This window comes from Apis cerana, linkage group LG1 (assembly GCF_029169275.1).
Source record: "Apis cerana isolate GH-2021 linkage group LG1, AcerK_1.0, whole genome shotgun sequence".
Lineage (NCBI taxonomy): Eukaryota > Metazoa > Arthropoda > Insecta > Hymenoptera > Apidae > Apis > Apis cerana.
In genome coordinates this window covers 11,183,047-11,208,393 of record NC_083852.1, presented here as the reverse complement: position 1 = coordinate 11,208,393, position 25,347 = coordinate 11,183,047, and the positions used below count along the sequence as shown (strand labels likewise).

Genomic DNA, 25,347 nt, shown 5'->3' with positions numbered 1-25,347 from the left:
ACCACTATTATATAGTTAATTATTGTTATAATATTTAATATGCTTCAATTTTCTAAACTCTTATGCAAAAAAAAATTTAATATAATTTTATGAATTACATATTATTTTTAATGAAATGAATGATTTAAACTTTAATTAAAATTTTTTAATATTTTTTATAAATTTTTTTTTTAATTTTTACGCATAGAATTCGAATTTATCTTTCAGAATTCAAATTGATTTACATGCATATGTTTAAAAATTATTATAAATATAAATTTTTAGAAATTTTTGTAAGTTAAATAACATTACTTATTGTCTAATTAGACAAAAGCATTAACGTGTAAAGTATATAATAGCGTAGTATATATATATAAATAAAATCACAAATGAGAAAATGAGATAAGAAACTGGAAATAAAACAAATCTTTTATTTTATAAAATTTCATGCTATTTATCGATTATAATCGACCACAAAATAAAAAAACAGAGATTTTATAATATTTTCTACTATTAAAATAATTATATCTCTAAAAATAATAACATTAATAAATATAAAATAATCCATACAATTCATTAAATTTGTGATTTTAGAAAAAAATTCTCATAAATTTAATATTCATGTGCTATTGTTTCATTTCATTCTGAATCGATAATTGTATCTGAAACGCAAATAGAAAAATAATCAGAATAATCAAAATAATAATTTAGAATCAGATGATATAAAAATATATTAAATGATATTTATCTTATAGATATAAGATAAATCTCATCTATGATTCAATTAATAGAATTATACTCTATTATATTCCAAATTTTATTCCAAAGTTTATGATATAAGAATTTGTTATAAAACATTTTAACAATAATTTTTTGAGAAAAATTTTTTATATTTTTATTAAATTTTATTTAATTAAATTGGCTTATATTTATTTACTAAATACTTTAAACCTTTGAATTTTTAGAATTTAATATTACTTTGATTTAAAAATAATAGAGGAAAAAGTTAAGTTTTCTTAGGAGGAAAAGGAAATAATGACATTGAATTTATATAGCAATATATATTGTTATATCAATAAAAATCATGATATTTAATATCACGTGAAAACGTATCTTAATATACGTATCTCGATAAATAGCAATTGTGTTATATTCTCCTATATACTTCTTGCCCTCTTTCTCGATAATTCTTTAAAGTAATATTAAATTTTTAAAATCTAAAACCTTGGAAATCTTGCTTATATTATATTGTTGCATTTTATAAAACTTAAAATTTCCTCTTACTTTTAAGAATATAATTTAATTATTATTTTTGTCAATTAAAAAATTTGATTAAATATGATCACGGAATCTTTGCATGAATATTTGGAAATCGTGGCTGGATATATATTTGATGATGACAAATTGGTAAATATTTTAAATATTTTTTGAATTTTTATTTCATAATTAATTTTCATAATATTATTTTTTAAAATTATTTTGAACATTTAAAATGTTTGTAGGTAACATATAAATGGTTAAGTAAAGTATTAGAAGTTCATGTTAATATTGCAAAACAAATTTTATGGGAATTTTGGCAAAAATATAAAAAAGAGAAAGAATTTGTTTGTACTTTCTTATTAATGGGAATTCTATATGATAATGGAATGCATGTTGAAATTGTAAAAGAGAAAGATCTAATAACATCAAAAGAAAAATATAGTAAAGTTATTTCTGAACATATTTATAGTCTTCAGAAAATACTTCCTGAGATACAGCTACTTGGAAATACTGAAAATGGAGATATTAAATTCAGTGCAATTAAATGTATTGAGAACAATGAACGAAATGATGAAGAAATGCATATTTTTCGTTGGGGTCCTATATCAAATGGAATTCAATTTGCTCCTCAAGAAGAAACACAATCGATATCTGAATCAAATGAAATAAAGAAGATAATTAATCCAGAAAAAAAGCAAACTTTTATAAAAAAAAATGAAAGAAAAGGTTTTGATAACTTGTTTGGAAAAGTCATTAATAAACAGAAAAATTTATATACATCATCTATTGAAGAAATGAATATGGAATCTTCTAATATAAAAGAAACATCTAAAAATGTTCTTAAATCTTCAAAAGAAATTATACAAAAAGATAAATTGAATAATTTTCTTCAATCAAATGAAAATCAAACAAAAGCTGTAAAATCTCCAAATAAAAAAAATAGTATAAATTCCATACAAAAGAAAATTACTCTTAGAGATAATAAACAAAAAAATATGCGTGGTAAAAAACGTAGTCAAAGCAAAGATTTAAATAATACTACAAAAAAGCAAAAATGTATTACAATTCATGATGATTCTAGTAATACAGAATCCTCTAATGATGATAATGAACAAGAATTAGAATTACCAATCTCACCTGAAAATCTTTCTTCTCCTATAAGCAAGGATTCTATGACTCCACAAATGAAACTTGAAAATGGAAAACGTAAAGTTTTAAAAATAGTAGATAAAACATTTGAAGAAGATGGTTTCCTTGTAACAAAAAAAGTACATGTTTATGAAAGCTGTTCTGAAGATGAATTAGAAATTCTAACAAAAAAATCTATGATACCTGAATCACATTTAGAATTTAAAGGAAAAAAAAATACAAAACAAACAACTTTAATGAACTTTTTTAAAAAATCATAGTAGTTTATTATATTCATTATATCTTATAATTTAAAATAAAGTATTAAAATTCAAAAATATTTTATAATTTTATTATAATAAAACAACAAAATAAAAACGAAATAAAAATCTCATATTTTATAAATAATTAATATAAAATTGTTTAAATAAAAACAATATTTTTTTTCATTTTGAAATTGTAACTATCTTAATTCCAAGTTTAGATAAAATAGATATTTACTTACTATATGTGGTTATCAGATATGTTATCATAAATGTTGCTAAATGTGAATTACACCTTAATTATACAATTATACACCTTAATTATACAATTGAAAGTCAAAATTAATATAAATTTAATATAATGATTTATTTATATTTAATTGGATTCTATCTTTTGTGGATGATACAAAATTCTATGTGTTCAATATGTTCAATATGTTCATGTTCAGGTAAATAAAATTATTTCATTTTAGTAGAACTTTAGAAGATAATTATATAAAATTATTTTTTAATTTTATATAAATAACTATAAATATAATTATTTTTTTCATTTAAATATTAAATATTAATATAATATATTTTACATATTACAGTAAATGAAGAATTACAAATTAATTGTCATGGAAAATATTTAAGAAATAATGATATATTTAATTTTAATTTATTACTAAATAATTATCAAGAATTGAATAAACTTATTTTATCAAAAAATAATATAATTGATTTGCCTAAAAATTTTTTTAAAAAGTTAAAATGTTTAAAAAATTTAGATTTATCTGAAAATAATATAGAAAAAATATATACAACAATGTTTATAGATTTAAATAATCTTGAAGATTTAAATCTTTCTAAGAATGTATTGAAAACTTTTGATAACTCTTTATTAGAAATACTTCCTACAATGATGTCATTAAATTTGAGTTATAATCATATTAATTCAATAGAACATACAATGAACCAAACTATATTAAAAATTAATGTGCTTGATCTTTCTCATAATAATATTTCTAGTTTACCGAAAAAATTCTCTGAATTGTTAATAAATTTACAATATTTAGATCTGTCATTTAATAGAATTCAATCTTTGCAAGATTGTAATCTAATACATCTAAATTCTTTGAAAGTACTTTATGTAAATAATAATTTTCTTATTACATTAAATATGCAAATATTACCAAAAACATTGGTTAAATTATATGTTGGTTATAATCAAATTATGGAAATAAATAATTTAAATCATATTGAAGTACTAAGTATAGAACATAATAAAATTTCTCAATTATATAGCAATTTAACAGTAAATAGCTTACAATATATGAATATTAGTGGAAATATATTATCAAGTTTTCCAAATATTCTGTTTAAAAATTTGAAAATTTTGGATGTATCTAATAATAAATTTACTTATATTCCTGAAGTAATATCTATTAAAAATTTTCCATTATTGCATCAGCTTAAAGTTAATAAAAATCCTATTCAAAATTTAACAATTTTATCTGATTTAAAATTAAATTCATTTGATGCAAGTAATATAAATAAATTGAAATCTATAGAGAAAGATACATTGACAAATTTAAGATCATTATCAAAAAATTGTATTAATATTACTATATCCAATAACAAAATGTTGACTTTTATTCATGAAGATGCTTTAAAACATATGAATATCTGTTCAGTAAGTTTTAAGATCTTATTTTTGAATATCTTCAAAGGATCGATTTTAAAAATCAACTTTAGAGTTAAAAAAAAATTAGCATAGAGAAATATTTATTAAGATTTATTTATTGTAAATTATATTATTGTTTTATTATTCCCACTTCACATGGTTCTTTTACATAACTTCAATTATTTACAATTATAAACAAGATTAATAAATAGTAGATTAATAAATAATATAAATAAAATCTTAATAAAAAAGATTTAATCTATATTTTTATATATCAATTTTTATATAGTTTTTAAAATTGATCTTTCAAAATTATTTTATGAATACATTATTATTAAAGCACTATAATTTAATATATATATATAATTTTTTGTATTAGTTAGATTTAAGTAACAACCAATTTTCTTATGTGACACGAAAATTAATTGTACGTAATAATAGTCTTTCAACATACAATATTAATTTACAAGGAAATCCGTTTAAATGTAATTGTGCATTACAGTGGATGTTAAATGATTTAGTTCCAAAACTTTATATTATTCAGCCTCATCTTTTAGATGATTTAAGGTACATATCTTTTAATTCTTATTAAATATCAATTTAATATTGAAAATACAAAAATGTAATATATTAATTATTTTATATATTTTATTATATTGTGCAAGGTGTTCTTGGCCTACTCAAATATCGAATATGAGAATGGTACATTGGTATGGATGGAAAAATCAAATTTTTTGTAATACATCGATTTTTAATGAAAATATTTCAATAAACGTTGCAAGTATAATGACCAGTAAAACAATAAAACTTGATTCTAGTCCTGGTTTATTAATTATTGTGGGAATAGCGACAACTGTATTAACAATTTTAATACTAACAGGCATCATATGGACACAAAGAATAGCTATAAAAAGAAGAAGAGTCAATAGAAAATTTTAAAATTTATCGTTTTTTAGTTCAATTTATTTTTTTCTTGTACAATTTTTACATATTTTCTTTAAAAAATTTTCTTAATTCTTTCTAAAGTCTCAATATATTTACATTTTATAAAAGTTTCGTTTATGAAAATGATTTATGTAACAGTAAATAACATATTTTTTCTTAATTTAATAGAATCATATATTTATCTTTAAATTAATAACAATCTATTTAAGAATTATTATTTGTTAAAATATTTTATTAATTAAAAATGTTAATAAATGCATAAATAATAATAAAAATCAAATAGTATTAAATTCATTAAAAAAATTTGTAATTTTATATATTATATTTGTACTTATCATATGAGTTATTTTATATGCAATTTTGTTTTTATTCAAATTTAATATCATTATTATTGAAAAAATATAAATAAATAAAATGTTATTTCTATACATGTATACATATATATATTCTCTCCTTCCTCTGTGTGTGTGTGAGCGCGCATGATAATAATACTCCTATATTTATTATGAACATCAAAATATTAAAATAAATATACATATATTTATAATTCATACATATAAATACATAAATATTCGCATAATTTTCTATAATATATTTCTAATACAAAAACAGTTTATTTTCAATGAAAATAATTAATTAAGATTATTTGAATGTTCTTTTAATTATATTTACTTGGCAAAATGCTTTGGAAGTATTGAAATATTGGAAGGATTTAAAATTTTATTTAATTACTTGCAAATTTTAATTGCAGGACAGAATTGATTAAATTTAAATTGTAATATTTTGATGATTTTAAATATTATACATTTGTAATATTACTATCTTAGTATACATTTAATAAAATATTTTAATGTAAAAGATTGATCCTTATCAATTATAAACTAAATTATGTTTATAATTAAATTGATTAATTGCAATAAAAATTTATAATGTATTTAAATATTATCTATTTTTTTATTCTGCTAACCTAATTGAAATCTTCAAAATATAGTTATCGCTTTGGACGTAAGTTTTACAATTTGTAATTATATATCGTCTATTTGCCAATGACTAGATGTCACTGGAATTGGAGGATTTTCTCTCAATTCATTTAGAAAATTACATATATTTTTGTAATATCGCGGTTGACACCATGTTTCGTTGTGTGTACCTCCCGAAATCGAAAGTATTTTTTTACATGGACTTTTGCAATTTTTATAAAGATCTTGCATCATATATGATGGCACTAACGTATCCGCTAGACCAGAAATAAATAGCGTAGGTACTGTTACTGATCGCACTTTGAGAATGGACAAATACTGTAATATATTGATTTAATTATATAATTTAATTATAATAATTATTATTAATTAAAATTTTCTTATATAAAATAATTAAACATTTAGAAAAAGTTTACCTTATTTTTATATAAAAAAAGAGGTAAGTATTGTAAACATTTTAATCCAAAAAGTAATGCAGCCATATCAGGAATACTAGTAAAAGTATTCTCAAGAATAAGACACCAAATTCTTTGTGAATTTTCTGGTTCTGTAGCTAAGTTAATAGCTACAGCTCCACCTATAATAATATTTAAACATATTAAATATGATATATATGATATATTAATATGATATACTTTTTTTATTAGAAATAATTCATTTCAAATATATTTACCTAATGATCTACCAAATACAATTATTTCATTTGTATTTATATCAGTTCTACTTGACAAATAATCAATTCCTGCACGAGCATCCATATATAAACCTTCTTCAGATGGTGAACCTTGTGATAAACCATAGCCTCTATATTCTAGCATTAAAATATTACATTGTATAGTATGATATAATCCAACTGCATTTTTTAATCTAAAATAATTATAGAATTATTTTATTTTTATAAATAAAACTATGTAATAAAATTAATTTAAAAAATCACTTACCTATGTCCTACATTACCAGCATTGCCATGAAGAAATAATAAAGTAGGCACCTTTTTCACTCTATCTTCTGGTTGAGAAATAAAAAACATATGTAACATTGTACCATCTCCTGATCTAGTATAAATACTTTGATAAGGTAAATTGAATATTGAAGGTGCAGGAACATATACCCGAGAATTAGCAGGTGACTCTGGACGATATACAAGTTGATCTTCTCTATGATATAATATACCTATAAATATGTATTATGATATTAATTTTATATTAGAACAAAAATATTATTGAAATTATTAAATTTACCTGTAGTTGCAAAGCAAAGTAGAAAGAAAGCAGAAAATCCACCATACAACCAATATAGAAGAAAACAGGCAAGTATATAAGTTCCAGAGAAAGCCCAACATTTCATAGCTATGCCTCCTAATAAACGGATGGGTTTACTGCGAGCAAGTCTCATACAAAATGACATGATTGTTATGTAGTATCTTCAAAAAATTGATTAATCAGCTAAAGCACTTCTATATTCATTAAATATATAATATGATACATCTTGATTTCATCATAATATTTCACTGAATTAAACATTCCAATTATCACTGAAAATTTTATAACCTAAAATTTTTATAAAAATTACTTTATAAATATTATTCATTTCATAAAATTTTGGATTTGAATTGATAAATAAATGCATTTCACTTTTTACATAAATTTATTATATTAGAATTTACATAGTATAAATGAAATAGTTTCAATTTTTAAAATATTAGAAAATATAGATTGGAAATTTAAATTGCCGCTATGTGTATTTAAATATAAATTCTATTCATAAAGTATTTAAATATCACTTATAAATTATAACTTTTTACAATAAAGAATATGCTACGTGATTTCATTATAAAAAATTAATTTATGAATAAAAAAGATTGCAATATGATTTTAATAAAGTTCAGTATCGCAAATCGCAAATTTATCACGTGTTATCGTGAATGTCCAATGCTATATTCTGATTACTGTTAATCGATGCTATATAACTAATACCACCTTGTATCTTTATATTCAACACGAGTTCCGTTGTTCGTATACAATTCTTCGTTTATTTAAAGTTACAAATTTATAAATACTATTTAAAAATTGCTTACAAATAATGGAGAAAATACTAGTTGAACCCCGAGATGGATCTGTGGTATCATGTTTGTCTAACATCCTCCAAACGAGTGCTGAAGAAGCATTCGCAAGTAGTGATACATTCAAGGTTGGATTATCAGGTGATATATTTCAAATAAAAATTGCTTACTTGATTTATTAATTTTAAATATCAAAAAAGTTATTAATTATATAATTAAATACATAGTTTTTATATAGACATATTTATATAATGTAACAAAAGCTGAAAATACATAAATAATAAGATAAATTTATAGGTTACATATACTGTAAAAAATTATTATAGGTTAACATATATTTTTTTCTTAATATAATTATTTAATTTGCATTATTACTATTTAAGTTCTATATTTATTTTATTTTTAATATTTATTTCGTAATTCTTAAATTATAAATTATTTTTTATATTAAAATACTAATTTAAGAATAAAATATAAAATGTTTTTTTTTATCAGGAGGATCTTTAATATTATTATTGGCTCAAAGTTTACCTAATATTAAAACTGATTGGAGTAGATGGAACTTTTTCTTTTGTGATGAAAGAGTTGTTCCCTTTGATAGCAATGATTCCACTTATGGAGAATATAAATCAAATTTGATTGGAAAAATACCAATAAGTGAAGATCAATTTATAAAAATTAATCCTGATTTATCTGGTAAAATAATATGTTTCAATCAAAAATTCAATTTTTCAATTTCTTTTTTTATAAAATATCATTTATACTTATAGCTGAAGATGCTGCAAAAGATTATATTAAGAAGATGTCCGTTTTTTTTCCTCCTGATCGTGTTCCATGTTTTGATGTTCTTCTTTTGGGATTGGGTCCAGATGGACATATATGTTCTCTTTTTCCTGGTCATAAGCTTTTGAATGAAGCCAGTTTATGGGTCTGTCCTATAAATGATTCTCCTAAGCCACCACCATCTCGTATTACTCTTACTCTTCCTGTGATAAATAATGCAAAAAAATGCATATTTGCTGTTACCGGATCTAGCAAAGCAGAAATTATTAAGGTAATTATTTTATTAAAAATTCATTAAAAATTAAAGAAAAATAATTTTTAAATTTATTTAATTTGTATGAAAGCTATTATTTTACTTTAAATATTTAATATCTCACAGCGAATTTTGCAAGACAAAGAAAATTTACCAGCTGCTCGTGTACAACCACACAATGGAGAATTATATTGGATCTTAGATGAAGCTGCTGCAAAATTCTTAGGAACAGCCTAAACAAGATATTCAATAAAATTAACTTACATTCCACGTCAATATTTTATCCTAATTCTCAGAAAATTTTAAATATATAACATATATATATATATATATATATATATATATATGTTTCTTATTTAAAATACTTAATGAAAAACTGATATTTTTTTATAATTTATTGCTCAATGATTTATATTCTTATTATCATTTAATCTATTTTGTTATTCTGTTATAAATTTTAATATTTATAAATTTCAAATATTTTATTTTTCTATTTGAATTTGTAAACATTCAGTTATAGCAGATATAAAGTATAATAAGATAAAAAATTTTTACTAAATATTACTAATATTATTAATTATTATCAAATTTCAATTTATATTTGTTACATTTTAATAAATTTATAAAATCATATAAAAAAATCGAAAATGATAAAAATTTTGTTTAAATAATATGGATATAATTTCATTTTTAAAGTTAAAAAATATATTTTTTTTCAGCAATATTTATTTATATATAAAAAGAACATATAAAAAAAATATATGATAATACATATATTCAACATTATACGATTCGACTATAAATTTATCATAAGTTATATTTTAAAAAAATATAAATAAAAATAAATATTTTCAAAAAATTAAATCAAATAAATAATAAAATGCACAAAAATATACATAATTTTAGTTTATAATTTTGTTAAATTATAAAATTTAATAAATAAAATTATTAAATTGAAATTAAAATTTTTATGATAAAAAAATATATAAAAGAATATCATATTTTTATTATTGATATTGTATTATGAATAGAATGATATAACACATTGATTTTGTCATAATTTCTATTTAATTCTGCATTCCAATCATAAAACATGAAAACAGTTATTTTGAATATATTTTGTTTTTAAAAAAAAATATCAATCATTGTAATTTTTTATACAGAAGTAAATAGATATATCTAATATAAATATAATAAAAAATTATGTATGCATTTTGCAAATTGTAAAAGATATTCTTTGGTGATTTTAAAATGAATAAATATTGATAAATAGGTATGTAACAAAAAATGACTATTTTGATATGATGCATATGTTTTTGTATATTATCATATAGAGTTAATTATTATATATTATATATATATAATTAATATATATTAATATAATTCGAGGCAGGAATATCATTTATAATATACTTAATAAATAACATTCAGTCGAATTCAATAACCAATGTTAATTAGTTAGGAACTAGACTTTTACAATAATTTAATAGAATATTTAAATATTTATATATTTATATATTTGTATAAGTTATGCTTATATTTTTATTTTTTTTTTAATATAAAAACATGTGATAAATATCAAGTCATAAAAGAAATTAAAAAAAAAATTAATTCACAATGATTTTCATAAAACTTAATTATCAATTTCATCATAATATATAATAATGCATAATTCATAAAACATTTTAATTTCATACAATATAAATATATATAATTTTCTTTTTTCAAATTCATATAAATTTTAAGAAACTCAATTTGTAATATAGTGACATCCTATTAACATAAAAGCAATCAAAAATTTCATTATTATATTCATTATATTTTTACATAATATAATACGTAAAATGCTTTAATTATTTTAAAAAATATTTGTAATTTTTAATTGTTTTATGTGATATTTTATTTTTTAAAAATCTAATGAAATCTAATGTAAAAAGATATCTTTAATTCATGAAAATAATATCTAAAGTTTCTTTGTAATTAAATTAAACTCAAAGTTATTATTCTTTTTCATTTTCACTTAAGATTTATGATTATTTTTGCAATTATTCTGAAAAAAGAAGTAAACAGACATAATGTCATATCTTGATATACTTCTTTGGAGCCTAAATATATATTATTTATAATACATAGAATATACATTGACAAAATTCACTAATGAGAGTATTACTAATATAAGAACAATATATGTAATATGGAGAATAAAATATTCGTTCGCGAAATAAATTTAACATATAAATTATAAAAGTGCAGTTTTCGCAATAACTCATAGCATAACATCTTAATAAGTGGATTCATTATTATTATTATTATTATTGTTATTATTAATTATTCATTATTATTATTAATAATTATTCATTATTACTATCATCATCATCATCATTGTTGTTGTTGTTATATTTATTATTATTATTATTATTATTATTATTATTATTATTATTATTATTATTATTATTATTATTATTATTATTATATTATAATTATTATTATTATATTATAATTATTATTATTAAATACTGGAAGATATTTACGTTAAAAATTAAATATATTTTTAGAATTAATAGGATGTTATGCATTGAATTATATTTTCAAAATTTCTTATAATCATATATATCACAGTAATAATATAATTTGATCTTACTACTTTCAGAATTTGTAAGATTATATAATGTATTTTTAAGTAATACATTCATTTATATTTTCATAAAATTACATTTCATGCGTTTTGTCACCTGACTTTTGAAATTCTGCTATTATATGAAGAATTTTTTTCTTCTTGTTATTATAACTACCAGTCATACTTCATGATCTTATATATTTCGTAAAAAAAAAAAAAAACAATCAAAATGAAATTATAAGTCATAATACTTTCTGCTAATTATCTTTGTACTATCATTTCTATTTTTAAATTAAGAATCTATATTTTTGTTTTTCTTTACTGAAGTAAAATAATAACAATGAATATAATTAAATTAATTAATATGATATATTCACAAATATATAAATCTCGTTGGAAATTATTTAAATTTTTTGTGTTGATCATTCTTATTATACTTATTTTCTTATTTAAATTCTTTTATAAACGTGTATTCTATATTGTAATAGTATGATACAATTGAAAAATGGCAAATGCTTAAATAATTGTAAAAGCATCGAGTTAACAATAAATAAGCGATGTTACATGTAACAAAAGGCAAAATATGCCAAATTGCTCAATACCCCAACCAATGACTGGTATTTTGTATATTTTAATATAATATAATTAAAAAATAATTTAATTAAATTAATATTACCTAAAATAAATAATCATCACGTCATATTAACACCCAAAAAATCTCTAACAGTTTCATATACTATATAACTAATGGATACAGCTGGTGCAACCTAAGAAAGAAAGATAATTGATATAATTAATAATTTAGAATTTAGAATTTCATTACAAGTTATTTTATACCTTTAAAAAATTTGGAGTTAAGCCTCTATATAAACCGCGAATTCCTTCATTTTTAATAATGTCTTTAAAAACAGCAATCATAGTATTTGGTTTTCCTGGTGATATATCTGCTTGTAACCGTGTTCTAACTAATGCTAAAGGATATGAGCACACTTGACCGGCTGTACTTGAAGCTGTTCCACATAATAATAATATCCAAAAGGGTGGTTGTTCATTTTTATCATGTGTTCGTAAATACCTATTTTTCAAAGTCTGTAATAAAAAATAGTAAATAATAATAGTCCAAAGATTATTAAATATTATATTTAATTTTATATATAATATAATAATATATATAATATAATATTATATATAATATAATAATATAATAATATATTTAAATTTTATACTTACTTCATATACAGCCAAATCAATACCAGCATATGGAATTATTCCCATTAAATTAGGTATATAACCTCTATAAAAAGATTTTAAACCTCCTTGTTTATATATCTTTTTTGTTGCATCTACTAAACCTGAAAATTCTCCTGTTTTTCTAAGTGCAAATCTAGTTTTGAGTACCTATAATATCATGAATAATATCATTATAAAATAATAAATATTTTAAATATTATGATTTGTTAATTATATACCTCAAGTGGATATATAGCTGATTGACTAATTCCGCCAGCTAATGATCCTGCCATTAATCGTTCGTAAAGTCCGAGCTCTCTAACATCATCTCCTTTAATCGCTCTTTTAATTTGCTCATAGGCCATAAATTTCAAAGCGCTTTCTGGTCCGATTTTAAGTACGTTTATACCATTTCCTCTCCATAAACTAAGAGAACCACCTTCACGAAGCATATATCTGAAGCAACTTTTGATTTTGCAATGTCGCGTTCCATGCACCTGAAAATATTCTTTTTTGTAAAACAAACAGACTGAATACATTTAATTTTGATTATTTTTTATTTTATATTTATATTTTTTAATATCTATTACGTATCTAATATTTTGATTATATTATCTATTAAACTTTTATCTTTTAATTTCTATTAATAATTAAATTTCTTTCTTTAAATTTAATTTCTTTGTTTCTTATCCTATTTAAATTTAATATGTTATATAATACATTAACTTGAATATTGATAAATTAATGATTTTTGTATATCTGAAATATTCTTATAAATTTACCTGTAGATAAACTTTAATACGATCTAAAGGTGCAGTACATGTGCGTGATACACCACCTGCTACGCCACCGGACACCAAATGTCGCCACCACATTCCGGAGACCATCTCACCAGTTGTAAAATCTTCGGGAACACCAATATCTTCCCCGATGTCCATATACTGAAAAAAGAACAGTAACCAATGAAATTATTAAAATTTATCTTTTTGTATGAATACATGCCCTTATTAATGAACACACCGAAAATGAACCACCGCTTTGCATATTGAAAAGAATTGTACCGCGAAAATGTAGTTTAAACTTTGATAAATCGTGCATGATTAATTCATTAATGATTAATCTTTTACCCGCCATATTCTGTGACTGACATCTATCAATTAGACATAAATGTATATTTTTGTCATTGTTGCCAAAATATATAAAAAAAAATCTTAATAATTTACAATTATATATCTAGATTATATGATCTACTTGGTTTAAAAATATTCGGATATAAATATTTCAAAATTTATTAGAAAGTCATTAATTTTAATTTCAATTTTAAAAAAATAATTTTAATCATTATTTGAAAAATATTCAACATATTTTAAATTAATCTTCAATTTAGTTGAAATACATAGCTAGCTATGTTTTGCTTGAACCAGTAGTTAGCGTACCACATGTCAGATAATTCTTGAACTCCGATCAATTATATATATTTTTCAGATTATTTTTTTCAGACATGGATTTTGAACTGTTTTGTTTATTATAAACATTATATCATATTTTGTAATTAATCTTTTCTTTTTTTAATAATCATATTATTAAAAAAAGATATTACATAGCTAATATTAGGTGATATACTATAAAATTGATTTCTTTAAATTTTAAACATAAATTTTAATCATAAAATATGTATTTAAAAAATATTTTGATATTTTAAGTCAAAATTTTGAATAATCCTATTATATAAATAATGATCGCATTATGTTTTTACGTTGTTTAGTTTTTATCTCTTCTATTTTAAATAAAAGTATGATATCAGACTCTGAAAATTTATAGTTTTATCAGATCCAATATCCACCATTTTGAATTATTTTTTTGCCTGCAAATATTTCATTTTTTCTTTGCTTTAATCTGACTTGTACATTTCTATACATATCTATAAATATATATGACTTAAAAATTAATTTGAATTTAAATGTAAATATAATTTTGAAAATAATTTTTAATAAAATTTTGTTCATTAGACCTAAATGAATGAAATAAAATAGATAAAAATGCAGAAAAGAAAAAGTTTAGCAGTTTTATAAACTTATTAATCATCATTATTTACATTCATCGCAAATAATTAAATATTAACAAATTAACTTTCTAAAAAAACGAACATTTACTATCAATTCAATCATTTATATGTTTATTTTTAAAACGTCCTATGTTTGAATATAGATATGATCATTAACATAATATATATATATATATATCAGATAAGCATTCAAAATAAAAATTCGTGTTATTTATTTTCATTTTATTTATTTATATTCTATTTTTTAGCGAAATTATTAAATAACAATAAATTAAATGTTTAATGAACGATGAAAATTTTTTTTTTGATGTATTTTCTATTATAAACAATGAAGATTTCATTTTCATCTGGACAAGTTATGTATAAAAAAAATAGAAACAACTACAAAAGACCTTGATGCAGTAAGGTTTCACTAAATTAGATTTCGACCTTGCATGCTTTTGATTGATTACATAAGCAACTATTATCAATGTTTGTATGAAAAAAATTCACAATGAATTTTTACAATAAAATATGTTTATTGTAAAAGTCTTTTTTAGAACTGTCAAATTAATCAACATTAAATAAAATGAATTAAAAATGTATCAATCGTAGATACTTAACTTTACGTAAAACTGAAGTGCGATATCTGTATCGATATCTACGCTGTCCATTATTGAACGGATCTCTCGTTATTTCTTTTTTTGAAGATTACACGATGTTGTATAAAACTCTGATTAAAATTGGATAAATTTAAAGACCAAAAGTTATAAAGAACTGGTTTTCTGTAGTTAAGTCGGGCTACAAGCCAATAAATAGTTTGATGTCTTGCTTAATGTTAGCTATAAAATCTTTTTCAATATAAGTAATATTCATCCAACGTAAGAAATTTTTAATTATTTTTAATAAAACAAAATAGATCGATTATTTTAAATTTATCTAAATAAAGAAAATAAAATAATTTAATTAGGATATATTATATAACTTAATAATAATTTGACTTTGATCTAAAAATTTTCTTTTTATTCTATGAAAATATATATATGTAATTATATATATATCGAAATTATATATATGTAAATATATTTTTTCTGTATAAAATAAATATTAATTTGGATTAATATTAATGTGTACATCAAATTAATTTAAGTGTGCTTTGATTAAAATAATATTTGATAAGATTAATTAAAAATCTATTAAATTCGATATCAAACTATTAATTTCTTTTTATGAGAAAATATCAATTCTTATTATTATATTTATTTATTATTAATTTTATATTTCTATTAAAAATAAAAAATTTTTAATAGATAATAATTAAATTAATAATTAAATAATTATATTAATTTATTTTTTATCAAAAATCATATCGAAGTGCAAAAATATATGCAGAATCATGTTGTTTTAAATTATAAAATACAAATGGAAATACTTAATGACAGTTAGAACTTAAGGAAAATCGATATTCCGACTCAAGTGTCAGATAACAATTGCCCAGTTACTAGCTGCAATACTTACTTCATACTGAGATATTAAATATATTTGTTTTATAATATTATCAATTTTTTTCTCAATATATATATACATTTTCGCGATTTTTATATTTAAAAAAATATAAAATTGTAACATTAATTTCTTATTTTTTTATACGAATATTGTTATTCATTTTTGTAAGAATTTAAAATGATTATTATTTTAATAAATATTTTTTTATATATAAATGAATATTATACAATTTTATATTAATATAAAATATATTTATATAATATTTTTAAATATCTCTGAAACATAATTTTTGATAATCCAACATATAATATGTTATTAAATTTTCATAAATCACAATTTGATTTAATGATTAAATCACATTAATGATTTAAAATTTTTTACAATCAAATTGTGATATTTTTATCATAAATATTTATCATAAATATACAAAATCGAATTTTTATGAATATAATTAGATACTTACTTATTTAAATAGATATTTATTTTTCAAATATTATAATGAATAATATTTTTTTATTTTTTTGAATATCTACATATATTATTTTAAAAACATATTATAATAATATATATATAAATAATATATATAATAATATATATATAAATAAATAGCATATAATAAATAACAAATATAAAAACTTTATTGATTTATCATGTATTAAAAATTGATTTATTGTTCGAGTATTATAAAATAAATCAAAGAAAAATGCATTTTAAATTTATAAAAATAATTCATGGATACATTAGAAATTTGAACTATTAAATTAAAATAATATATTTTATGAAAAAAATTGAATTATCAATAGAAAAAACACTAATATATATAGAAGATAATGAAAAGTAATATATCCAAAATAAAAATAAAACAGAGTACATTATTAATAAAAAATAATTTTTAATATCTTAAAATACTTAAATATTACAACCATGAAGATATCAAAATTCTTAACTTTTAAAATTGTTATTTTAATTATAAATTATTTATAAATTTAAGTATTATTTAAGTATTACTGAAATACTAACGCAAAGAATAATTATAATAATAGTAAAATTACAATTTCATTTAATTTTCAATATTATATCAAGTTAATTAAATAAATTGTACATATTTATAAAATAATATATCTATTAAAAGAAAGTTTGAATTCATTTTTTTTATAATTAACAAGGATACACACTATTTAATATTAAAATTAAACATTTATTATAAATATTTTTATGAATAATTGTAATTTCTTGATTTAATTATTGAAGTTTCATTTGTAATTATTACTAAAATTTGAATTTTGATATTATAATATATGTGCTAAATAAAAATAATTGTCAAACTAAAATAGTTTATAATAGAAATTATCTTCGTCAATTTTTTGTTTTTTTCAAAACCGTAATTTTTATTCATGCAATAAATTAAATTTTCATTAACAAAATATTAATTGATCATTATTATATTTATTTAACTAAATTATTATTTGTATCTAATTAAATCATTAAATTATGAATTATATAATTAAAATTGTACAAATTATACAAAATGATTTTTATTGTGAGTTCTTGAATTATAAAAATTCCCGTGTAAAGTTATACACATAGCGACAGAAATGCAAAACAATTTAAAACAAATTAATGAAAAAAAAAAGAATTAACATTAATCATCATATAATATTTTACGAATATTGAACGTAATTTTCTATAGATCAAACATGCTTAAAAGAATTTAATAAAGTTTTTTATAATAAATATATATATGTTTTTTAGTATATTTAAGAAATAAAATATATAACATATATTTGTTATATTAACTGTCATTTACTCTATAGAGAAAGCCATTGAATTATTAATGATAATTATCATTCATAATATTCTTGAATGTGTTAAATTTTAATAATTTGATACAAAAAAAATGTTCTGTTAAAGTTTTAACAAAATTAAACTAATTTCACAAAATCATGTCTTAAAAGATAGCATAGAATTTGTATTGAATCTTCGCTTTTTTGATCATTTCCCACGTGATATTTTCAGCCATAACCTCTACGCAATTATAACCTCTTATAGATATAAGTAGACATATTATATATATAAAAAATTTCTTGACTTGCCTATTAAATTTTGAAAAGAAATTTCATTACAATTTGTAAAATGAAGTTTCTATAAAAATATAAAATAATAAAAATAATAAAAGTTGTTATAAAAACAAATTATATTTTTAATCTTTCTTTTCCTTTTTTAAAAGTACTATATTTAAAATTTAAGACAAATCAAAATTGCACTGAATTAGTTTTAACAATTTTTTTATTTCATTACTTATTTCGATATATAGTTATGTTATTATTGGATAAGAATAAACACTTACCCTTTGCAATAATTCATGATAATTTTGAAGAAATTCCTCACAGACCGGACAAGTAGATGAAATACAATCATGTTTCAAAAATCCTGAATTTTTTAATGTATACATTATTTTAGGAGTAAAAATCAATAAGAATTATATTCACTAAATTTTCTTCTTTTTAATACCGAAAAGTTGAACTAAAATTTAGCAGATTCAATACTTTTAAGATCGCGAAACAAACATAAGCATAGATATGAAAACATAAATAATAATAGGCAAAACTTGTCGAATACAAAAGAATTAGATATAACGAGCCTCGCCATTAGTCAGTGATTTGAGAGCTCGGAGTCCAATCTCAAGACTAAAAAGTGCCATCGAGAAATAGTATAAGAATTGAAACAAAGATATCTTTCGTTTAGTCGAGAAAGCCCTCCCTCCCCACTATTTTCTTGCTAATATCTACAGTATGCGTCACATTTCTTAAAGTAATTTCAATATGAATTCATAAATTAGTTTTATAATTTGTTGAAGTAATTGTTATAATTTAATGGTTAATTTATATCATATATTATTGAAAAATCTATTATTTATATAATATTTTATCAATATATTAATAATAAATACATGAAAACAAAAATATGAATAAAAAAATTTTATGATTATGATGTTAATAAAATTATTTTCGAATCAATGAAATTTGTAATTTGAAATTAAATAATTTTTTCTACATCTTTATTAAAATATTTGATAAAATTAATTTTCAAATATATTAATAATGATGAATAATACAATATTATTACAAAAATAATCCCTTGTTAATATTCCAATTTAGAGCAATTGTGTATTATAATTGACACATTAACATATTTGAGAAGGACATATAAGCATGTGACTTCTCTTTATGTGAAAGTTTATTTCCATATAAAAATTATCGTAAAAAATGAATTATTCAATTACATATATTATACATTTTTTATAATAGCCATAATAATAGCCATAAATCTACAAATAAAATAAAAAGATGGAATATAAAAATGAAATTTTGTTTATGTAATATTGATTTTTACGTAATATTTATAGCTTATATATAGAAGATATATATATATATATTAGATTATATATATATTACAATATATACAGTTAGATTATATATATACACACAATATATATATATATATATATATACACATATATATACTAACATTTCAACATAGCACATGCATTATATAAATAATGAAAAATTCTATAATAATATATTATCCAGAACAATAAAAAATAAAATCGAATAATAGATCTTCATTCAATAATGAAATATGTCATTCTACGACAATATATCATTCAAAATAATAAAAAATTGAATAATAGATCTTTATTCAAAAATATTATTTCATTTTAGCAAAGTACTTAAAATTTTTTAATTTATGAATAAAATTAATTTTTGAAAAATAATTATATATCAATAATATATGTAAAATATATTTTATAAAAAAAAATGTAATTTATAAAAATATATTTTATCTTTTTTTATAATTATAAATTATCTATTGAAGTTTCATATTTTTAATAAAAAATTTTTAATTTTAAATTTAAATATTAATTTTGTATTTATTTTATAATTAAAATTCATAATATGAAATTTTGCAACAGACGATGATTTCATAAAATACACGGCTGACGAAATATTGCGAAATACTTCATCATAATAAAAAATTCTATTTTTGTGCTTAAATTTAAATTAAATGATAATAAAATTATAATACTTCTCATTATCCTTTTTATATATTTCATTATATATTTTCATTATATACCTAATATTTAATTTATTTTATTGCTTATAGCAATTATAAAATATTTTTATTATATCAAATATTGTTTTTTTTGTTAATGATTATTATTTAAAATGTTTTTATAAATAATCTCATTATATTATTTTTTTAAATGTATAATTATGAAAATTACGTAAATTAAGTTTTTATTTATATATAATATAGTTATTACTAATATTGTCCAGTAATTAATAATTAAGTTTGACAAAAGATATAAAATGCAATATAATTTATGAAATTATAATTAAATTATTAATATTTCAAATAGCTCCTTTTATTAATCATTAATGTATTGAATTATTTAATGATTTTCTCTCTATTAAATAAAAGCAGAAAAGAGAAATAATTGAAAATTTCGAAAATTCTGCGATTTCTTTTATTTCATCACTTTTATTTTTAATTAACATTTTCACTATTTGAAATATCGAGCTATATTGATGGAATATAATATGGATTAAATTTAAAAAATTTAACTTTCATATACACGAAACATCATCGATCTTTCAATCTTTCTTTGGTTAGTAGAACTATGATTATCAATAAGTCAGTTTTGCAAAATTAAAACAGCGCATGTGTAAGAAAAGCTAACTTCAATAGCGCATGCGTGTGAATCAAGTTAAAAAGAGCAAGGAATACGATATAGTGAGGAAAGGTGATAGAACAGCTGCAAACTATCAAGGTCATTTTAAATGACAATCGCTACGTCACATCTTTGGTCGAGCCCTCTTTGTTGACGAATCAGAAACTTGATCAATTCAATCATTTTCCATATATATATAAATTACACTCACAAGTTCATTGTACAATTAATATATAAGCAAAGTAAAAAGCGCAAACAGTTCTGGAGTTATTTGTATTATTAAATTTATATTTCAACACATAGAATAATAAAATAATAATTTTTTGTTAATATGGATAGATATAGTATATATAATATATAGATATATAATTATAAATTCATAAGTATCTATATAATGTGTATAATTATAATAACATATAAAATAGTATATGCTTAATTTATAATTTATTATATATAAATTAATTAATTGATTAATTAATAATGAATATTAATTACTTACATTTGTATGATGCCAATATTCGATAAGACCCAAGAGATCAGAACTTGGCGCGTAAAGCAAAAAATCTCGCCATTCGTTAAAACTTATAGTGAGGCTTCCATCTTTGTCCATCCTATAAGTCAATATTACAAATTCATTTCATTCATATTTCATTTTTTTCATATTTATATAAGTAAAAAATTCACATATATTATATATATCAGATATAAAAATAAAAATAAAATTTTTATTAAATTTACCTTTGCAATAATTTTTTCGCTTCATTGAAATCCATTTTTATTCCCAATTCTTCAAATGCTTTTATTAATTCCTCTAGATCAATTTTACCTACGAATTGACGATATAATAATATAAAAAATATATTATATTATAATTTAATTATACTAAATAAAATTTATATCAATAGAAAAAAATAACAAAGAAGAACAAGAAAAAGAAGAAGAAGAACAACAACAACAACAATAATAACAATAACAACAATTATTATTATTATTATTTTATTTTTTTTAAAGTAATGATTTATTTAATTATTATTAAGATTGTAATAATTATTTATATATAGAATATGTTTTATAAATAATCATTTATTAAAATTATTTTTTATTCTTTAAAAAAATTTTTTCGTAAAATTCCAATTGAAAAAATTGATCAAATTTTTCATATTTTCTTCATATTTTTGTTTATATATAATTTATAGCATAAAGATTTTGAGAAAGATTTTGGTTATACGTATAAAGTATAATTTTAAATAAAAAATTAATTATATATAGTTATATGTATAATTTTCATTAATATTATTATATTTTTTATTCCAAAAATTATTTTAAAAATCATATTACGATTTCTAATAAAAATTTTATTAGAAATCAGAAAACTATTAATAATGAAATATCATAAAAGACTTAAAATGATTTTTATAGTTTAGATAATACATAAACAAAAATTGATATTTAATAATATTATAATATTAAACATATTTTATTAGAATTATACTTAGAATCAATAGATAAAAAATTATTTTATATAGAAATTTCTTGAGAAATAATTAACAAGTATAGATATTTTTCCCATTAAATAATAATTATTTTTCACACATCTACTGACCATCCTTATTTGTGTCAAGATGTGAGAATTGTAAACGTAGATTTTTTTCGTGTTCGCGGACATAATGTATAAATTCTGCAAGTGTAATATCACCACTCTTAGTACTATCCGATCTGGCTAAAAATCTCTGAAAAAAAAAAAACTTTTGAATATTATATAAGATTTATAATCAATACGATTACAAATTTGTTCATTTTTTACGAAATGAAAAATTTATATATAAATTTTTTTATTGATAAAAAAATAAAAACTTTTATATATTAAAATATTCTATTGTATTTAGAAAATATTATAAAATTGGATAATAAGCTTAATGAAACTATGCAAATTGTATTAAGTAACGACTATATCTAAGTACATATGTACCCCGATTTCGAAAATATTCATGATAAATTTTTTAAAATAAATAAAATTTTTCAAATACATAAAATTAATAATTGATAAAGCACTTTTGGTAAATTTAAAATTATTATTATTAATTATGAATAATTGAAATAAAAATTTTATGAAATGTTTAAGAATTTAAAACTTTGCTTATATATCACAATTAAAATAAGTCATTCAATTTATCTTATAATAAATATTAATTTATAATACTATTTATTGCTGTTATTTTTTACCTTATTATTTAAAATATAATATTTAAATAATAGTATTTGTTATAAATTAACAAAATAATTTTTTTATCGAAATTATTAAAATCATTAAAAATTAAAATATGATAAAATATATTATTTATCATATTATTTATTATTAAAAACTAATATTTTTAATTTTAATGTAATATCTGCAATAAATATTTATCGCTTAATATGAGTATGTTTTTATTATTATATATTATTATATGAAATATAAAATAGATAATTTTATAAATTTTCAATTACATTTAATAATAATAAAAAAAAATGAAATAATAATACATTTAATACATATAATAATAATACATTTAAATATTGGTTTAAAGAATAGAAAGAATAGAATATCATATAAGTAATGACTTCTATTCGATATTTGAAAGTTGCATATCTATAATTCGATTGTAGGCTATTAGCATTTTTTAAGGAAGATTATAAAATTATATATACCTCCGCATAATATTTATCGACACCCACATCACGAAGTGCCTTGGATAAATCTTTTACATCAATTCTTCCATTTCCATCTAAATCTAATTTTTGAAATATTTGTTCAAATCTTTTCTCGTCTTCTGCCGGCAACTCATGTAGATAGTGCGGTGGCATTACGTTATGCACCGCGCTTCGACCATTAGGCATTGTTCTTTATCAATATTATGAAATATTGATACTCTTTCTAATATATGCGTGTATATTATTATCCGAAATATTTTTTTTATTTTTTAACAATATATACTTCCCAAACTTTCAGCAAGCTCTTAATATCATTATTAAACGGAATGTTTCGATCGTTATACACGCCTACGATGAAATTCATAACTATACACACGTGGTATTATACGATAGATATTGATTTTTTAATTAATTCGCGCACTTTCTACTAATAAATTAACATGATTTTCTGTCTTTTATGTTGTATTATTAAATTAAACAACAGGAAATTTTTAAAAAATTTTACATTGTCAAAATAAATAGCGCATGTAAAGAAATAATATATAATAAATAATATACATGTAAAAAAAGAACTTAAATCTTTATAGTCTAAATTATTGAATAAATATGTTTCAATTAACTGTATATTCACCATATGAAGTAAAACCATACCATCTTCCCCCACGTTCGTATCTGAACAATTGTCTACGCACAACTAAGTTCGATGCCGCTGGAATGTCCTGTTCCGCATTCGATAATAATTGAAGACGCCATCTGATGATACGTTTGAGAAATATTTTTTTGCATTTTAAACAACAAAGTGATTTTTTAAATACATTTTTGTTTATTATGTGCGAATTTTAGTTCCAAATTCATATTTTATTAAATTTATAATATCATAATAATGGATAGGAATTATGTAGTTGTAGCGAAAAATGTACATTTGAATAGATAAATATATTACACTTTTACTTGTAGTACATTTTTTAGAAAATACAATAAACTTTATGAATGTTTATAGATGATACAAAATGTTCAAAAAATTTTATTTTGAACATTATTCTCAAACAATGTTTTTATTGTATATTATCAAAATATTCGTACTTCAAATTTTTTGTGCTCATATGCAACGAAAAAAAATAATAGAATTATAATATATAAATTTAAATATTTTTTCAAATATTTTTCAATAAAACTTATCAAATATTTATAGTAATTAATTTATATAA

At 19.5% G+C, this 25,347-nt stretch overlaps 5 protein-coding genes across 20 annotated transcripts; 3 read left to right on the top strand and 2 right to left on the bottom strand.

Moving 5' to 3' along the window:
- Positions 1–375: 375 nt before the first annotated feature.
- Positions 376–2,705, top strand: LOC108001859 (DNA polymerase delta subunit 3). Its single transcript, XM_017063128.3, has 2 exons — positions 376–1,386; positions 1,482–2,705. Exons 1-2 carry the CDS (start codon positions 1,318–1,320, stop codon positions 2,646–2,648), a joined length of 1,236 nt encoding a protein of 411 aa, XP_016918617.1. The 5' UTR covers positions 376–1,317; the 3' UTR covers positions 2,649–2,705.
- Positions 2,706–2,938: 233 nt separating this feature from the next.
- LOC108001858 (toll-like receptor 6) lies at positions 2,939–5,667 on the top strand. 3 transcript variants are annotated; one of them, XM_062072276.1, is made up of 5 exons: positions 2,939–3,079; positions 3,224–4,305; positions 4,676–4,723; positions 4,799–4,863; positions 4,962–5,667. In XM_062072276.1, the coding sequence occupies exons 1-5, from the start codon at positions 2,992–2,994 to the stop codon at positions 5,233–5,235; spliced, it is 1,557 nt and encodes a 518-aa protein (XP_061928260.1). In that variant the 5' UTR covers positions 2,939–2,991; the 3' UTR covers positions 5,236–5,667. The 3 variants fall into 3 exon arrangements, with proteins under 3 accessions (XP_061928260.1, XP_061928266.1, XP_016918616.2); XM_062072282.1 differs by lacking the exon at positions 4,676–4,723; XM_017063127.3 differs by having other exon boundaries at positions 4,676–4,863.
- On the bottom strand, positions 5,238–8,432 carry LOC108001822 (protein ABHD13). Of its 4 annotated transcripts, none has more exons than XM_017063040.3 (6): positions 8,299–8,432; positions 7,463–7,579; positions 7,163–7,394; positions 6,895–7,088; positions 6,638–6,798; positions 5,238–6,539 (listed from the first exon to the last, which is right to left on the bottom strand). In XM_017063040.3, exons 2-6 carry the CDS (start codon positions 7,566–7,568, stop codon positions 6,267–6,269), a joined length of 966 nt encoding a protein of 321 aa, XP_016918529.1. In that variant the 5' UTR covers positions 7,569–7,579; positions 8,299–8,432; the 3' UTR covers positions 5,238–6,266. The 4 variants fall into 4 exon arrangements, with proteins under 4 accessions (XP_016918529.1, XP_016918527.1, XP_028524504.1 ...); XM_017063038.3 differs by having other exon boundaries at positions 7,463–7,771; positions 8,299–8,429; XM_028668703.2 differs by having other exon boundaries at positions 7,463–7,771; positions 8,201–8,337.
- On the top strand, positions 8,289–9,595 carry LOC108001823 (6-phosphogluconolactonase). Its single transcript, XM_017063042.3, has 4 exons — positions 8,289–8,424; positions 8,779–8,979; positions 9,054–9,337; positions 9,446–9,595. The coding sequence occupies exons 1-4, from the start codon at positions 8,304–8,306 to the stop codon at positions 9,554–9,556; spliced, it is 717 nt and encodes a 238-aa protein (XP_016918531.1). The 5' UTR covers positions 8,289–8,303; the 3' UTR covers positions 9,557–9,595.
- LOC108001820 (calcium-binding mitochondrial carrier protein SCaMC-2) lies at positions 8,458–24,895 on the bottom strand. Of its 11 annotated transcripts, none has more exons than XM_028668697.2 (10): positions 24,771–24,872; positions 23,052–23,178; positions 22,187–22,274; positions 21,948–22,059; positions 13,949–14,107; positions 13,406–13,663; positions 13,167–13,334; positions 12,774–13,025; positions 12,613–12,703; positions 8,458–9,552 (listed from the first exon to the last, which is right to left on the bottom strand). In XM_028668697.2, exons 1-9 carry the CDS (start codon positions 24,786–24,788, stop codon positions 12,629–12,631), a joined length of 1,257 nt encoding a protein of 418 aa, XP_028524498.1. In that variant the 5' UTR covers positions 24,789–24,872; the 3' UTR covers positions 8,458–9,552; positions 12,613–12,628. The 11 variants fall into 11 exon arrangements, with proteins under 11 accessions (XP_028524498.1, XP_028524495.1, XP_061928321.1 ...); XM_028668694.2 differs by having other exon boundaries at positions 24,137–24,842; XM_062072293.1 differs by having other exon boundaries at positions 9,368–11,369; positions 24,137–24,842.
- Between the last annotated feature and the right edge of the window lie 452 nt (positions 24,896–25,347).

What these genes read in the sequence shown, in the direction of transcription:
- LOC108001820 (XM_017063037.2), bottom strand. Translation starts at nt 24,325, where the DNA reads ATGCCTAATGGTCGAAGCGCGGTGCATAACGTAATGCCACCGCACTAT. An exon ending in GCGAAAAAATTATTGCAAAG is followed by an intron (nt 22,060 to 22,186) that starts GTAAATTTAATA and finishes ATTGACTTATAG; the next exon opens with GATGGACAAAGATGGAAGCC. An exon ending in TTGATTTGGCTGTATATGAA is followed by an intron (nt 13,026 to 13,166) that starts GTAAGTATAAAA and finishes TTTTTATTACAG; the next exon opens with ACTTTGAAAAATAGGTATTT.
- LOC108001858 (XM_017063127.3), top strand. Translation starts at nt 2,992, where the DNA reads ATGATTTATTTATATTTAATTGGATTCTATCTTTTGTGGATGATACAA. An exon ending in TTCAATATGTTCATGTTCAG is followed by an intron (nt 3,080 to 3,223) that starts GTAAATAAAATT and finishes TACATATTACAG; the next exon opens with TAAATGAAGAATTACAAATT. An exon ending in AACATATGAATATCTGTTCA is followed by an intron (nt 4,306 to 4,675) that starts GTAAGTTTTAAG and finishes TTTTTGTATTAG; the next exon opens with TTAGATTTAAGTAACAACCA.
- LOC108001859 (XM_017063128.3), top strand. Translation starts at nt 1,318, where the DNA reads ATGATCACGGAATCTTTGCATGAATATTTGGAAATCGTGGCTGGATAT. An exon ending in TATTTGATGATGACAAATTG is followed by an intron (nt 1,387 to 1,481) that starts GTAAATATTTTA and finishes AAATGTTTGTAG; the next exon opens with GTAACATATAAATGGTTAAG.
- LOC108001823 (XM_017063042.3), top strand. Translation starts at nt 8,304, where the DNA reads ATGGAGAAAATACTAGTTGAACCCCGAGATGGATCTGTGGTATCATGT. An exon ending in ATTCAAGGTTGGATTATCAG is followed by an intron (nt 8,425 to 8,778) that starts GTGATATATTTC and finishes TTTTTTTATCAG; the next exon opens with GAGGATCTTTAATATTATTA. An exon ending in AATTAATCCTGATTTATCTG is followed by an intron (nt 8,980 to 9,053) that starts GTAAAATAATAT and finishes TTATACTTATAG; the next exon opens with CTGAAGATGCTGCAAAAGAT.
- LOC108001822 (XM_017063038.3), bottom strand. Translation starts at nt 7,628, where the DNA reads ATGTCATTTTGTATGAGACTTGCTCGCAGTAAACCCATCCGTTTATTA. An exon ending in TGTATTTGGTAGATCATTAG is followed by an intron (nt 6,799 to 6,894) that starts GTAAATATATTT and finishes ATATTATTATAG; the next exon opens with GTGGAGCTGTAGCTATTAAC. An exon ending in TTTTTTTATATAAAAATAAG is followed by an intron (nt 6,540 to 6,637) that starts GTAAACTTTTTC and finishes AATATATTACAG; the next exon opens with TATTTGTCCATTCTCAAAGT.